The 15,755-nt window shown below is 41.4% G+C and overlaps 1 protein-coding gene across 1 annotated transcript; it reads left to right on the top strand.

Moving 5' to 3' along the window:
• Positions 1-5,095: 5,095 nt before the first annotated feature.
• Positions 5,096-14,433, top strand: sfrp1a (secreted frizzled-related protein 1a). Its single transcript, XM_067227943.1, has 3 exons — positions 5,096-5,799; positions 9,327-9,407; positions 13,815-14,433. The coding sequence occupies exons 1-3, from the start codon at positions 5,274-5,276 to the stop codon at positions 14,135-14,137; spliced, it is 930 nt and encodes a 309-aa protein (XP_067084044.1). The 5' UTR covers positions 5,096-5,273; the 3' UTR covers positions 14,138-14,433.
• Positions 14,434-15,755: the final 1,322 nt, after the last annotated feature.

Below are 15,755 nucleotides of genomic sequence, written 5' to 3'. Positions count from 1 at the left end.
CTGTGGGACAAATTCCAGTATTTTATATCAAAGAAAGAGGGGGTGGTTCAGTCCCTGGTGATAAGTATGACTAAACTAAAAGCAACATGCTTTCCTAGTTAACTGCAATGGGTTCCGGATGAAACCACATTGGTTTTTCTCTGGAGAAAAAAGTTGGAAGGGTGCCAATTAGTTTGCGCAAAGACAAGAATGAAACATTCAACCCTGACTACCTCCGCTTGTTTAAGGAGCAGCTGACAATAAACTTCCCGATTGCAGTGTATTTCCCGAAAATAGCCACTGCACCATGTGAATGACCTGATGTTGTTTTAGAATACACTGTACAGTACATCACCATTTTCTTTTAGGTCTGAAATGTCATCTGATGGGGGGGAAGGGTGTATGTGGGGAGAGCCGGGGAGGTGGGAGGGTGGGGGGGGGACTGGGGAGGGTGGGGGGGGACTGTGGAGGTGGGTGGAGTGGGATGGTGGGACTCTGGGTAGAATGTAGGGCGGGGGGGCCGGAGCTTTGGGAGGTAGTTGTTTACATTTCGTGGCGCTGTTGTAGTATTAGACTTGTGGTGACGGACAGGTCCTAATCGATTGCATGAAAAATTGCACTTAATTTGTTGGAGGGGTAGAGGCCATGTTAACCTTACACTGTTGCCGAAGCCCATTAATTTGAATGTTTATGCGTGTTCATGTTAACCAGATCGCCCTGAGAGCACTGCTTTGTGTCAAGAAGACAGCTGGAGAGTGCTCTGAGGCCTGAAGGCAGAGCTGGGGTCTAATGTCTTTGGGAAATGCATGTGAGACGATGGGGATACAAAACCCAGAACACGCCACTGTGTCCACACAACACACAGCATGCCTGCCACACTCAACAAGTTACTAACGGCCTTTTCTCTATTGAGCTTTTCCCCTTTTATGACAGAAGGGTAAAATGGAAAGCTGTGCGGAGTGTAATATAAATAGTTGTGACAATAACCCCAAACACCTGCCTTGTTTTCCATTCTGCGATTGGTCTGTAGGTTTCTGTCTTAGACTCGAACTTTGTCTGAATGAAGTCGTTTGTTTCCGTTACAACCAACTGCAGTGGCACGTTCTGCAGTCAGTCTCCCTCTGTATGTCTAATTTTTGTTAACTCAAAGAAATGTTGCACGATTCATATTCTGACTAAGATAATAAACTAGGTGAAGAAAGACATCAAAAAGTAAAATGAATACATTAAAAGATGATGATGGAGAGGGTGTTACTTGGTGGTGTAAAGTCAATGTAATAAAACACAGATGGATGTCAAAATGACTTTCGGCTGTAGCCACCCTTCCTAACCATTCCTAACACACATTCACATGTCTTAAAATGATATCTTCATGGAAGATTTCTTTGTTGCTCGTATTACTTATTGCTCATTATAACACCAACCTTTTAAAATATTGTTCCAAGTACTGTTAACTATTCTAACCGTGTAGGCTATTTAGGTTTGACTATTTCTGTTTTCTCACTTGTGTGGTATGACAGGACAAACGATGCTCACAGATTACCCCACGCTGGTTGTGCACTGTGCAGCAGCAGGATTTTCTCTGCTTTCCTTGGCTGGCGGCTAAGCAAGAAAAGCAAAGACATGTTTGTTTTGCTGTTTCTTCCCCCTCTCACACAAATCAGTCTGTCATTTCTGGCTAGCAGGATAAAAAATGCACTGTGTGAGTATGTGGAGTGTTAAGAACCAGTTTTTGGTTTTGGTATTTCCCCAAAAAAGCATGCTGTGCACTGTACCCATCATCTTAACTAGCCTCTGTATCCTGTGAAATTCAGTCAGGCTGATGGGCCATAAATCAGGGTGTTGCCACAAACGGATCAAATTTTCCACACCTAATTTTAAAAATTGTTACATTAACAATTTATGTGCAGATGAACTGAGAGTACATCCCAAATCAATCACGAACGGAGAAAACTGCAGACGAGATGCTCTCTCTTGAGTTTTTCAGTTCTGTTCTAGCTCCATTCTCTGACCCCAAAGTTGACCTCAACAAATAAGGAAGTACCTGTAACTTACTGTAATACAAGAATTCCTTATATGTGTGAAACATACAGGCCCTGATGGGGCAGGAACCCTAGTAGTGACTGAGCACCTCTCAGTACAATGTGAGCCAGATAAGTGTGTTCTCCCCTGGGCGGACCATGAGGTATGAGTTATGTGAAAAGAGATTTTGGCTCCAGTCCTCAATAGCGCAAAGACCTCAGGAACCTGCAGTAACAGAAGCAAAGTTTTTTTTTTTTGGAGGGGCCAATCCCTATTCTTCGTCTGAATCCAAATTTCGCAAAGGACACGCATTAGTCATGTCCATGGCAGAGCCCAAAGACAAGCCATCACAGGCAACACGATAGCTTACTGCATTTGGGAAATTCCCTCTAGGTGCTACTGCAACATTTGCTCTGGTGTGGAGCTGCATGGAAATACCAGAAGTGTTGCTGCCAGTATTCCCCAACTTCTTTCCCACAAACCTTCCTTTAATGCTAATGCATAAAATTGTGTGACTGCAGTGCACATTTTGGCGCTGTGGTAACCCAACACATCGATTTCATTGAAGGTTATCCTGATCAGTTGGAAGGAAGCACAACAATTAGGATCACGTTAATTATGTACAAGATAAACATCTAATGCAAATGTACTCATTTGCCTTTCACAAGCCTTTTAGCCCTATCTGTGTGGTTCACCTATATACCTGAATGCGCATAACCTGATTGGAATCTGCATCGTCACAATCGTTTTGAACATGAATTGAGCACCTGCTGTTAAGCTTGGTTTATCCTAATGTTATGTGAAGTGACTGACTGAGAAGTTGTTACCACCACTAGTGAGGAGTCAGTCAACCCCAATGCAGCAGTTATACGTTACCTACACTGTCCCAGTTCTCTCTTATTGCCCTTGGTCGTAAGCCACACAGGCACTCAACTACAGGACACTGGCTAAACTAGACTAGCTAAAGTACGCCAGTCATGTTACACTCCCTCTGTGCTAAGTGCTACCTGACAGAAAGCAGGTATGGTTGTTATTTCTAAACATTTTTATCCTTAAAACACTAGCTTTTTCATTCTTGTTGGACATAGCAGAGCTTTTTCACCACATGTCATTTTTCTTGTACATACACCTTGTCACACTTCTTAAGATATTAGAGCCTTGAGGAGATCCAGTGTTTAACTAACGGTCACCGATGACAAATGTTTTGTGACATACATGTTGGCCCTGATCTACCAAATGCCCTTTCATAGGTATGCATGCACATGCATGTGAGATTCTGAATTCAAACACTGTTGAATGAAGATGAGTGGAGAGTACATGGGAAACTCAATTTTCTTCGGCCCTGAAAGTCCAAATATTTAGTCTCTCTATTTTTGAAATGTATGCAGCTGCTATCATAGACCTTATGCAAGTTTTGTTTTAAAAGAGTTTGGTCCAGTTGCATAGCATTACGTATTGATAAAGATGACTGGCACCGGACAGTGTCAATATATTGTCTATTAGGTTACTATTTAATAAGCTAATTCCTACTGAATACTTAATGTCTATCAAAACCAATTGTTGATTGCTTTCTCTTTGATATACTGTGACTTCACCTTTCCAACCATTTTTTAATTTTGTACAAACCAGTCATTTAGTTAAAGGGTGCATGTCTTCTTTTGTGTTCTATGTGGAGATTGCTACTAAGGGTTCATGCGGATCACAGTAACAGACCATTTCCCCACCATTATCTTCACTGGCACATCCTCTCTGATAGCAGGCTTTCTCATCAATCTGAGCAAAACCAGGTCTTAAGAGGAAAAAAACATTCTCTAGTAGTGTCTCCTAAATAGATGAAGTTTGTTTTAGCAACCGTCTGTGTGAAAACTGTAGTTAGATTCCATCACCTCATAAAGCTGTCTAAGGAGTAGAATGGCAGTCACAGAAACCCGTATTAAGTCATCATTGTTTATTTGAGTAAGATATAAGTACCAGTGCTATTTCTAAAATACTTTGGAGAATCTATCTGCCCTCTCATTAAGTTGTGTCATAGCTAAGGCATGTGGGCTATGCTGCAATGCACTAGGTGTATAAAAACCGGAAGAAGTCATGTTGTCCTGAATTATCACTTCTTTTAACGTTATCGGTGGATCAAGAGTTTTTCTAATGCTTTCATTTATAGGATAGTCATCAGCACAAATGGGTACCATCAATAGTTATGTTGCGAAAAAAATTGTTAGATGCATTGATTTATTTTGGACACGTCAATTTAAATAATTCAGTAAAAGTTTACCGTGCACTAATAAATGTTAATGTATTTTTTACCGTCATGATAAAACTTGCATGCAAGTTGAAATACTAGTCACATGACGATGGTATTAACGAAAACGGTCCTTGCAGGGTTCCCTCCTTGTGTAAAGGGTGGCTTTTTGTTCTCCAACAAGTGTTTTAATTGGGTTTTAACGTCATTAACAAGACAATGACCAGCAAATGAATGAGGATTTACATAAAGGCGTTTGGCATGTCTTATGGGTAACATTGTAAGGAAGTAAACACATTTACGGACGAACACATTTGCTTTGGCCTAATTAGTTCTATGTTCGGAAAAAATAACATCCTGCAAGGATGGCAGCATACAGCCTGTGAATGAGTAAACGATTTAAAATAACATAGGCGACTTGATTGGCTCGCAAACCTCTTGAGACATATATCGTTTAGAGACACAATTTATATTCAATTATTAACGTCTAAGAACACATCATTTACATTGGTTGAACGGATAATTCAGACCAATTTAACACTGAACTGCAAGTCATTGCGCGATACCTTTTACGTATAATTTCGTTTTGTCGACAGGTCACGTCAGGTAGTTTGTTTTGACTAAGGAATAGAAAAGATAATGAGGGGGGTAGGGAGAGTTGAGCTGGTTACGCAGTGGGTAATTGAGCACTTTGATTGACATGAGAGTGCCAAAAGGCACAGGCGCTCTCCCATTGGACAACGCGCACTTCACAATCTCCTCTTGTTTCCGAGCTGCGCGTACACCGGGAACAGTTATCTCCGCACGAGCTTGTGAGAGCTAGTCGAACCAGAAGGGAACGGAGTTTGCAACGAAAGACTCTGCAGTGGAGTTATTGAAACCTGAAACTTGATACAGAACATTTATCATCAAGATTCATCTTTCCTCCGTTGTTTTTTTTTTTTTTTTTTTTTTTTTTTTTTCCTTTACAGCATAACTCTTTCTTCAATTGAAAGTAGCATTACTTGGGCTCTGCAGACTTCCTGGTCTAAGTATGAGGTCCTTGGAACCTTTGTGTGATTGGAGGATCATCCCCCTGGCTTTGTTCCTGGCACTGGCATCTATGTGCAGAGCATCTGAATATGAGTACTTGAGCTGGAAGTCTGACATTTACAATGGGGGCCGCAGCTACGGCAAGCCCCCCCAGTGTATGGACATCCCAGACGACCTAAGACTGTGCCACGGCGTGGGATACAACCAGATGCTTCTCCCCAACCTGTTGGAGCACGAGACCATGGCGGAGGTGAAGCAGCAGGCTGGTAGCTGGGTGCCCCTGGTCCACAAGAACTGCCACCCAGGCACCCAGGTGTTCCTCTGCTCTCTGTTTGCCCCCGTGTGCATGGAGCACCCCATCTACCCATGCCGCTGGCTGTGTGAGGCGGTGCGTGACGGCTGCACCCCCATCATGGAGGCGTTCGGCTTCCCCTGGCCAGAGATGCTCACCTGCGACAAGTTCCCCCAGGACGATGTGTGCATCGCCATGACGGCGCCCAACGCCACTGAGAGCACCAGGCCCACGGGTAAGAGAAGCTACCAGCATGCCTCCTGTCCTCCTGTCCTCCCCCTCCTCCTGCTTCTTATCCTCCTGCCAGGCGGTTTCACTAGAGCTGAGTAGCTGTTTGGTGCTGGGAGATCATTTTCTTTCATATCAGTTTGTGATACTGCGTCGCTTTTTATGAAGCTTTGAAGGAGTTTTCAAAAGCACGAAGAATCTAGGTACTGAGTTTTCTCCAGTTTGTGAATGTGCATATCAGAGGGGGTTTGAGATGTGTATCTGATGTGCACACAACTCGGATCCTTTCCTTTAATCATGTGCCCAGGAACACTCCTTAGTTAGAGCACCTTAAAAGCCCGAGAACGCTATCACGCCAAGCTAACACGCCACACTATTGCCTGAGTGCATGCAGAGCTCTTTGACTAAGATAATAAACAGGCTCTACTTTGACGTGCTGTGAGAATTGACACCCTTACAAATCCTCACACAACACAATGTTGTTTCAGGGGTTACGGTCTGTTTGGAGATGTAAATCCTAACACAAATGAACCAACATGACCTTTTGGGTTGCATTTACCTGTGACTGAAGAATTAGATCTCACAGTAAACTAAACAACAAGTGTCACTAGATAACAAATGTTTCTTGGGTATAATGTGTGCCTTTATTCTTTGTAAACCACTGTGCTGGGACAAAGAAGTGATGTTGTAATATTGTAATGGTCCTACCAGATGGAAACAATCTTATTCAAGGTGTTCGTTGAGTTTGTGGACAATGCTGGGAGGCAGGCCAGATTTCAATAAAATATATACTAAAAGTACTGTATATGTTATATACAATAATTCAAGTTTGATGCAAGCAGAAATATCTAATTTAGAAATAGCTTAATAGCTGATTGACTGGTAGTACACTTTTAAAAGAGAGAGAGAGATTGACAAAGAGAGAGCAGGGGGTGGGGGTAATCGAGGTTGGAGGGAGAGTGGGGGTTAGAGGAAGAAAAGTTGAATCCAGCTGGACCACAGAGACAGATTTCAATAAAATGCATAGTATAATGCATAGTGTAACAAATAAATAAAAAGCATAGTGTAAATGCTGTAAATGTAATAACATTAGTTTGAAGGCTGGATAACTCCAACAGACCCCATCCCTCACTAAACCAATGCCTGTGTACAGCATAACCTGCCTGGAATCAACTTCTGTCTTAAGAACCTGAACTAAACCTTAATATGCTTTAGCTAAATCTCTATAGATGCTCCGGGAATCAACATGTTAGTGCTGCATGAGGAATAAAGAAAGTCACTGGGTTGTCTGAATTGCTAGTTTTTGTCTTCATAGTCTAGTCTGTAGACTTGTCAGTCTCTGAAATGAATCAGTCTCAGGGTCTGTTCCTGTTTCCTGGAGTTTCGTACAGAAGGGAAAGTACAGCTAGCTCATGCAGATTGCTCATAAATAAGACAAGGGGAGGGAGCGAGTGTGTGTGTGGGGGGGAGGGGAAAGTGGCAAGTGGGGGAGGTTGGGGGTGGTGGGGAGGGGGCCATTGGGACTGACATGGTGGTATGGACGGGATCCCAGGAGCCTGAGTAAGTGCCCACTGGAAGCTCAGGGACCACACAGGGATCCTCCGTTACAAGACGTCACCTGTTATTGTATGGTGTCAGCACCCAGGGATAAATAAACCCAGCACCGTCTGCCTGGCCTTGCAGGCCCCAGTCTGTTCAGCAGTAAGATTCTTCTCTCTGTACTGGACTCACAGACGTGCCTTTTATCTCTGATAAACTCATCTAATATTTACTTGTATTGTATTTGCGAATATTAAAGTTTCAAGCAACATAGTTTCACTAAGTAAATTTAAATAATAAAGATGTGCCCCCCTTTATTACATTTCCATAAATGGTTAATAAACATGGTTTTGTGCTCATGTTAAACAAGTGATTGTATTGAGCTGATAGATTTAAAGGAGAAACTAGTTTAAATGAAAAAAAGGGCCTATTTGGGTGGGATTGTCAACAGCATCTGTTTTTACAAGTTCTTTACACCAGGGTGTAACTTTCTCAAGTTTTTGTCAAACACACATAATGAACAACTGGCAACCATAACACACAAACAGGCTGAGTATGTGCAAATATGTATTTGTTTATGTTTAGCTGTTTGCAGATTGATTTAATGCATTCAGAATGTTTTGAACAAAAGCAAAAATGTAAAAATGTTCAATGGTTTTAGTTCCCAATCTTTTGTTTTGAGAAATGAGCTCTGTAGTTTGACCAGAACTAATCAGTTATTTAAGCATTGCATTGTTCATGAAACAATCATGAAAGTTACTAGACCTTAACCAAAAACACATGTTTGGGTTTTGGTATATAAAAAAAAATCGTGAATTTCTTTAATTGACATTGTCACAACATAAAAATATAAACAAATCTGAAACTTGGCTTCTGCAACATAAGCACTGGATATGATGGCACCCAAGGGCTCCTGTTGAAGTATCACTTACTATCTTGGGCATGGGGTTCTAACTATCTTGGGCATGGGGTTCTAACTAGCTTGGGCATGGGGTTCTAACTACCTTGGGCATGGGGTTCTAACTACCTTGGGCATGGAGTTCTAACTAGCTTGGGCATGGGGTTCTAACTAGCTTGGGCATGGGTTTCTAACTAGCTTGGGCATGGGGTTCTAACTAGCTTGGGCATGGGGTTCTAACTAGCTTGGGCATGGGGTTCTAACTAGCTTGGGCATGGGGTTCTAACTAGCTTGGGCATGGGGCTCTAACTAGCTTGGGCATGGGGTTCTAACTAGCTTGGGCATGGGGTTCTAACTAGCTTGGGCATGGGGTTCTAACTAGCTTGGGCATGGGGTTCTAACTAGCTTGGGCATGGGGTTCTAACTAGCTTGGGCATGGGGTTCTAACTAGCTTGGGCATGGGGTTCTAACTAGCTTGGGCATGGGGCTCTGTGTCTCTCGTGTGTGTGTGTGTGTGTGTGTGCTTATGTGAATAGGGGTTTGCAGACCTGAATGTGTGTCCAGATCCAGAAAAGACAGCAGGATGTCATGGCAGCTGGACAGAGCATGTTTCAACCTAGAGCCTTAGGCCAGAACTAGTCACGCGATTACAATGGAATGAAGGTCACTTTGACCACAGTATAGGGCAGTTTAAAGAGCGGACATCTTGCCAATGGTGATCTGCTGTGTTCACAGCAAGGCTTAGTTACTGCATGCTATAAAAGAGGAAGACATTCCAAATTGAGGTCAGGTCATCAGAACATTGACCGCACCGGGAGTTTCACTGTCCAACAAGACTAGAGGAGGGAGGAGGGATTCCAAACAGATAGGATGGGAAATTGGTTGTCCTAGGGACAAAATTAAACGGGACTGAATTAAATTAGACTGTCCTGACCTTTTTATGTCCTTTTTCTTGGCTTTACCTTTTCACCGTTTCTGTGCTTCATTTGAAAGACAAGGACGACGCGAATGAAAATAGTAACGATAACGAACTGTTATTTGGAACACCCTCTGCATATACAGTCATTTGTTTTTTAACACTGTCCTCTCCTTCACAGACTTCTCCCCCATCTGCCCTCCATGTGACAATGAAATGAAAACAGACGCTATGCTGGAGCACATGTGTGCCAGTGAATTTGGTAAGCATCCTCCCAATACACACACACACACACACACACACACACATACACACGCGCGCGGTCACAAACAAAAACAGACAAACCACACACATTTACTTCATGACAGTACTTTTGCTACCTGGACACTCTGCCAGTTTTAGTGTTAACTATATTGGATAATATAAAAACATGAATATTAAACTAGTAAAAAACAAAACAAAAAATACCTTTGATTATACATTTTATGCGTTCCAACATTCAGCCTGCAAAACAGTCAGAAAAGCCTAGAGAAGTTTAAGTGGCTGTGTTCTGACTGGAGCACTTGAATGCATTCCTGGATTGTGACTATTCCTGCTGCAGTAAAGGCATTCGGTTCATAATAAGCTATGATTGCCTGTGCAGCTCAGCTGACATACAGCCCATATAGTCGTTGTATTAAAAATGAGGTGATAGAAGCGAATCTGTCTGAAGGAAACCTACGTTAGATTAGACGTGAGAAAAATGAAGGCCACATTAAGAGTACCTATGTAAAGAGATAAAGTTCAAAGATTCAAGCTTTTTGTCGGTGCCATGAACTATGAACATTATGTACACCATTGGTTCCAACATTGTCTGTTGAGAATTTGGTTTATTGATGTTTCAAGAAGAATTGCAACATTCCATTCACATTGAAATGAAAAGTGATCTGTTTCTTGGCTGGTACTGGCTAGTATGTGTTAATGGTCATTCTGTTGACAATTAATAGATAGAACATATCTATCTAGAACATATACCCATCTTCTAAAAATAAAAAAAAGACAGAAAATGACTAGAAAATATGCAACCCCTGTGAATTAATCACAGTCTTTATTATCCTTTTAAAGGCCCATATAGTGTTACTAATTAATTGGGGTAATTGGGAGTAGCACTTAAGTCTTTATGTGGCAGGTATTTCAGGCAGTAAATCTTAGATGTTTGTTTTGTTGTCTGGTCTGCCCAAAGTGTCAGAAGGCTTGTTAGTTATAGGTCAATTTCACAGCTACGGAACTTATGACGTGTCAATGCAATTCTTCAACTTAAAAGTCTACAGTATATTACATTGATAGTGTATGTATATGTTAACAGTAGCCAGTGCTTCTATGAAGCAAGAATGGTCTCCAGTTTATAGAAAACTGTTCGGGGGTTTTTATTTGCTTGCTGGCCCCTGAGTTCTGTTGTTTTCAAACTTCATTCCAAGCTCCAGATCTGGGGCAGACGGACTATGTGCATTAGAAACAGATTTTCGTCCAGTGTGGTTCACAGGGAAAGCACTGTAATAAGTTATGTTTGTTAAGTAAACTCCCATATTCTTGTACTGTAAAGACAAGCCTCAGTGTTGTGCGAACAAAGCCCGTCCAGGGTTGCCGACCTAGAGTGACACATCTCCGACTGATTTCATCTCTAATGGAGACATATGTCGTATGTTTGGATCCTTGTCGCGAGCGCTTCATCACTTCACATTGGAGCTAACCCAGTCTGAGGGATGGTAATGACTGTTTAATGAGCCTGTGATTGCAGCAATTGGAACTGATATCACAAGGGGTTCCTTGCACAGGGGCCATCCCAGCTATAGTTTCTTTAGGGACAGTCTTGCCATAAAAGAGAATTGTACGGTTTTCAGTATTATCACTATGGCCATGCCATGGCAACAAGCTATGGAGGGCAACATGCCAAATGTTGTGTTACAATTTTTCATTCTTTGGCTATATACTTCATTGCTGCTTACGGCCATTGTACCCAACATAAAGGGATTTATTTAACTGTGTTAACTAATCATGCCTAAAATATGCTGCCTCTCACTCTTTCCCCCCTTTTTTGCTCTAAAAAAGGCTGGTTCCTGGAAACGTCCTATTGCGAAAGATCTGTTCTCATTTACCATTGAGGTTAAGTGTGAATTTTTTCTATAAAGAACGTGCTATTGTTTGAAGTCCGAAAATAATTGCTTCCCTCCAATCTCACGATCGTGTTTGACATTCTCGTGCAAGTTGATCTTGATAAAGCTTCAGTATTGATGCAAGACAGCTTTTGATTCAGTGCGATTGGATACAAGACAATGTAGTAGAAGTCATTTTCTAAGCATAGGATTTTTTGTCTTAAAGGTCCAGGAGGATCATTTGTAACTTCCAATGGTATATCTATCGATTAAGCCAAACTTACATTCTTCAATTGAATGGTATGTTGGAAATTATAAAAAAAAATGTCAGAAAGTAAGGCCTATTAACATCTTTGTGGAAATTTTGATTTCCAAGTTTGAAGTTGACTGTCATTAAGATTGTCATTAAGTGATTTTAAGGAAACACCGCAAGAGATGGCTCCAACTCTCCCTGGATCTTCAAAGATACATATGGACATTTGCTTCAACACATGACTGCTGTCAGCCGCTGATGGTTTTACTGCACATCCCCCTGCACAGTTTATCTCCTTACTTAAGGCTTTATGGCAACTCATTGCCACAACACGTCCAGAGAACTTCAAATAGGGCCGGCTCTATGTTTGACAGAAGACTTTGTTATTGCCAGTTGCACTATCCCCATGCTAATGCAGTAAACAAAAGTTGGCTGGGCTGACTGATTGCATAGGCTTATCGGAAAAGACGGGTCTCATGGTGTTGAATAGTCCCGGCTCAGTCTCTCCTGCTGGGTTTATGGCACCATCTGAGATGCCTAAGAGGCTGTCTCGCCCTCTAAATCTGGGGAGGAAACCAGGCCAAAGGTTACAGACAAAGGTTAAAGGGCTGGATGAACTTTATAGCACTAAGGATGGATAGACATGTTTGACTTCTCTAGAACTTACCTAAAGACAATGTTATGTTTCACTTTTTTTATCGCCTGGAACATGAAAAACTGCATTGTGCAATGATTTTAAGTGTTATGGTTAGATAAACATTCTGGGTAAAACGTTTGCATAACTGGGGCCCTAAATGTATTTGATTAAGAGTAACATACAACCAAACTCAACTGCCCCTCAGGCACTGTAAATGAATGACGGATTTCTCCCATTTAACAGTTAAATCATTTCCCATCAATTCACCTTGGCTACAAGCGGTTACTGTACACTTTGGCTGAGGAGATTATGAACACAAATAACACTAGGTGCAAATAAAGTTCAGCCCAGAGTGTAAGCTGGGTTTATCTAGATGAAGTGGTTTCAGGAGTGGGGCCGTACCTTTCTTTTCTGACTGCTAATTATGAAAGCTGCTCATTTTAAATTTCATTTAACACTAAGCCTCCTCACGGCAACTTCTCAAGGACCAGAGACGAAGGATAAAAGCTCTAATCCTTACCATGTGCACTGTTAATACCTGGAGAATACGACTGGTCCTTTCTAACACTTTAATTGGGGAGATGAAATGCAAAAGAGAAGGGTTGTCGGGCTTTAATCTAAGAAATTACAATGCAATGGTGCATACAATTCTGCAACACAATTGTGCGTATCTGGATAGTGGATCTTAGATATTGAGATAATGTGCCACGCAGGTTTTGTGAAGTTACCATGCACCAGGTTGCCCTGCTCTACACAACACAATCACAGGGACGTGGGCATCTAGCTCCAGGGAGACTGGGACCACCTCGGGGCAGACCTCTGCTCTGGTTCAGAAGGGGAGTCAGAGGAAACAAAGAGATTATGAGGTTAAAGAGAGTTTAGTGAAAGATCAGACCGATTATGGCAAATCAGAGGCCTAGTGTGAGATTTGGTTGGGGGATAAAAGGTAAGAAGAATTATAGAATTGAGACGTTTCTGGGGAGTCTTTTTGGTCAGGAATGAGCCACAATGTTGACCAGAAAGAGGCTGGCAATTTTTTTCATGTAAGACTTTCCCTCAATTCATCTGTCACAAGGGTGACTAGGCTACGGAAATTCCTTTCAAGAAGCCCACAAGAGAGGGTTCTTCTGAGGAATGAAACCCTGCTCAGGTTACTTCTGGAGGGCCATGTGGCTCGACAGGACGGGATTTGAACATTCCTGTCCAGTGAAAGGAATAGAAAATGTAGACGTCTCAGTTTCCCATACCTGGACACTGACTAAGAGTCATGTCCACGAAAGACAGACTTCTTTTCATAACTAGCCCCAGTACCTTACAGCGCAAGGCCCTATTGTATGTGTCTCCCCTTTCAGCTGCGGTCACATATTCATTCTCTTTCCTGCACGGTCCTATGGCGCTGGTGGGAGCTGTCGTTGAGTCCCCTCTGAAACCCAGCCTCCCAGCTTGCGGCATGTACTCACAATGTGACTGGCCTGTTCTCTACTGACATGAAATAACACCTACTGTTTCACTTGAGTTGCTAAGTGAAAGTGAGCACATTAAGCAGACATCTGACATATCACATGACACAATGCAAAACATGAGCCGCAAACATAGATGTCATTTTTTTTTCTTTCAAATCTCCCATCTCTCCTTCTGTCATTGTAGCTTTCAGAGCCAAGATCAAGGAGGTGAAGCGGGAGCACATGGATCGCAAGGTGATCTTGCAAAAGAGGAAGAAGATGTTGAAACCTGGCAACCTTAAGAAGAAAGACCTGAAAAAGCTGGTGGTCTACTTGAAGAACGGAGCCGACTGCCCCTGTCAGCAGCTGGATAACCTGGGCAACCAGTACCTGATCATGGGCCGCAAGGTCGACAAGCAGTACCTTCTGACAGGCATCCACAAGTGGGACAAGTCCAGCAAAGAGTTCAAGAAGGCCATAAAGAAACTTAAAACCTACAAGTGTCCTGCTTTTGAGAATGTCTTCTAATAATGCAATCAGTTAGCATCTCATAAGAACTTGCACAACCGTAAAAAAAAAATTCCACATTTTGGCTTTCGTTTTGTTTATATATCTATATATATCTTTGTATATTTACAGACCTACGTTGTCCATTTCTGGTCAAACACAAAAATCGCGGAAACCTCCTGTTATAGGGGTGGGTCTCCATTTGGTTCCTCAAAAAAGACTTAGTAGGTCCTCTTCCTCACTGAAATAATCTCCACATCTTTATATGTAGATATTTGTGTTACACACTCCCCGATTATGCTGTAAAAAAAAAGAAATTTGACAATTCTGTGATTTTGGCTGAAATTGATGAAGTTTCTCTTGTTCTGATCATATATTAATCAATCAAAGAATCAACAATTAGATCACATTAAGTAGATAATGCAGAATCAACAGTTACTTGCATTCTAGCTTTAAAAGCCACATCGTAGAGGAGGTACAGATAGGGTCATTTCATAACTTATTGACAGTAGTATAATAGAGTGCTGCATTCACATGATTGTTTTGTCTTATAAATTACTGCACTACAGGTGATTCTACTATTTAGATTTTCTCTGACTTGAAAGTATTCAAATATCAATCCATCTACACGAACTACATGTACACCGTTAAATAGTTTACTTCCGCTTTATAGTAGGCTACAGTTTATTTTGTGCCAAATGTCATCTGTTTCACTATGTATTATACAGTATTTCAAGTTACTCACTGTTACAGGCAAGCTATCTGATAAACAATACTGAAACGCTTTGCGTATAGTAATCATACTTGACCAAAGTCTTTTTTATGCAGCTCCTTATTGCTGTTCATGTAAACCATTATTCAGTTTGAGAAAACTGTGGGTTGACAAATCTGTTTTGCTCAGTATTGCTGGTCCATATTAGCACTGTCAAGTTAAATGACTGTAACTTTGAATGTCAGCAATGCATTGCTGCCCATTATTATGTACATACAAATTTTACATAAATATTGAAAAAAACTTGAAACTGTTGTCTTGAATACTTGAAACAACGTACTTTTGAATATACCTAGTTTTCCATTTTAGTACAAAGAACATCCACCATAATCCTACAATTCTCCCTGGAAATGTCTGATGATTTACGCTCCTAGTTCTCCTTTCCTCTCAAATAGGTGAAGCAATATAAACGTTCACATGCTGCACACAAGGAAGAAAAACCCTCACGCTAACCCACAAACAAGGCATACTACTATATGGTTAACTGGATGGAATGCTTCCCTTGTGTGATGACCATTTCCTTTCTCCTAATTGGTGGAGAAAACCTGGTGTCATTCACCCCACCGGGATCTGTTTTCAAGATGCTTTTCTAACACTGTTGAACATGATCAAATATGATGCAGTTTGAATTTCACATATTTACAGTCTCTTGGTAAGTGTTTCTTTTGTCTTGAATAGCACAAAATAAGCAGGCATTCTTATTTGAGTTTGAAAGGTAAATAGTCCATAATTGTTTAGGATTTATGTCTTTGACTGTAACATGTGAATTTAGTTATATGAGGCAGACATGAGTTATAACTTGTCACGGCCTAAACCTTTATGGTTTGATGGTGCAATTATATCTAACAATCTGTCTTAGAATCACAG

The sequence above is a fragment of the Osmerus mordax genome, chromosome 24, assembly GCF_038355195.1.
Source record: "Osmerus mordax isolate fOsmMor3 chromosome 24, fOsmMor3.pri, whole genome shotgun sequence".
In the NCBI taxonomy this organism is placed as follows: domain Eukaryota; kingdom Metazoa; phylum Chordata; class Actinopteri; order Osmeriformes; family Osmeridae; genus Osmerus; species Osmerus mordax.
The sequence above is the reverse complement of the archived record's forward strand: the minus strand, read 5'-3'. Positions and strand labels throughout refer to the sequence as shown.

Coding starts and splice junctions, on each gene's coding strand:
- sfrp1a (XM_067227943.1), top strand. CDS start 5,274: ATGAGGTCCTTGGAACCTTTGTGTGATTGGAGGATCATCCCCCTGGCT. Junction 5,800..9,326: donor TGAGAGCACCAGGCCCACGG/GTAAGAGAAGCT, acceptor TCTCCTTCACAG/ACTTCTCCCCCATCTGCCCT. Junction 9,408..13,814: donor CATGTGTGCCAGTGAATTTG/GTAAGCATCCTC, acceptor CTGTCATTGTAG/CTTTCAGAGCCAAGATCAAG.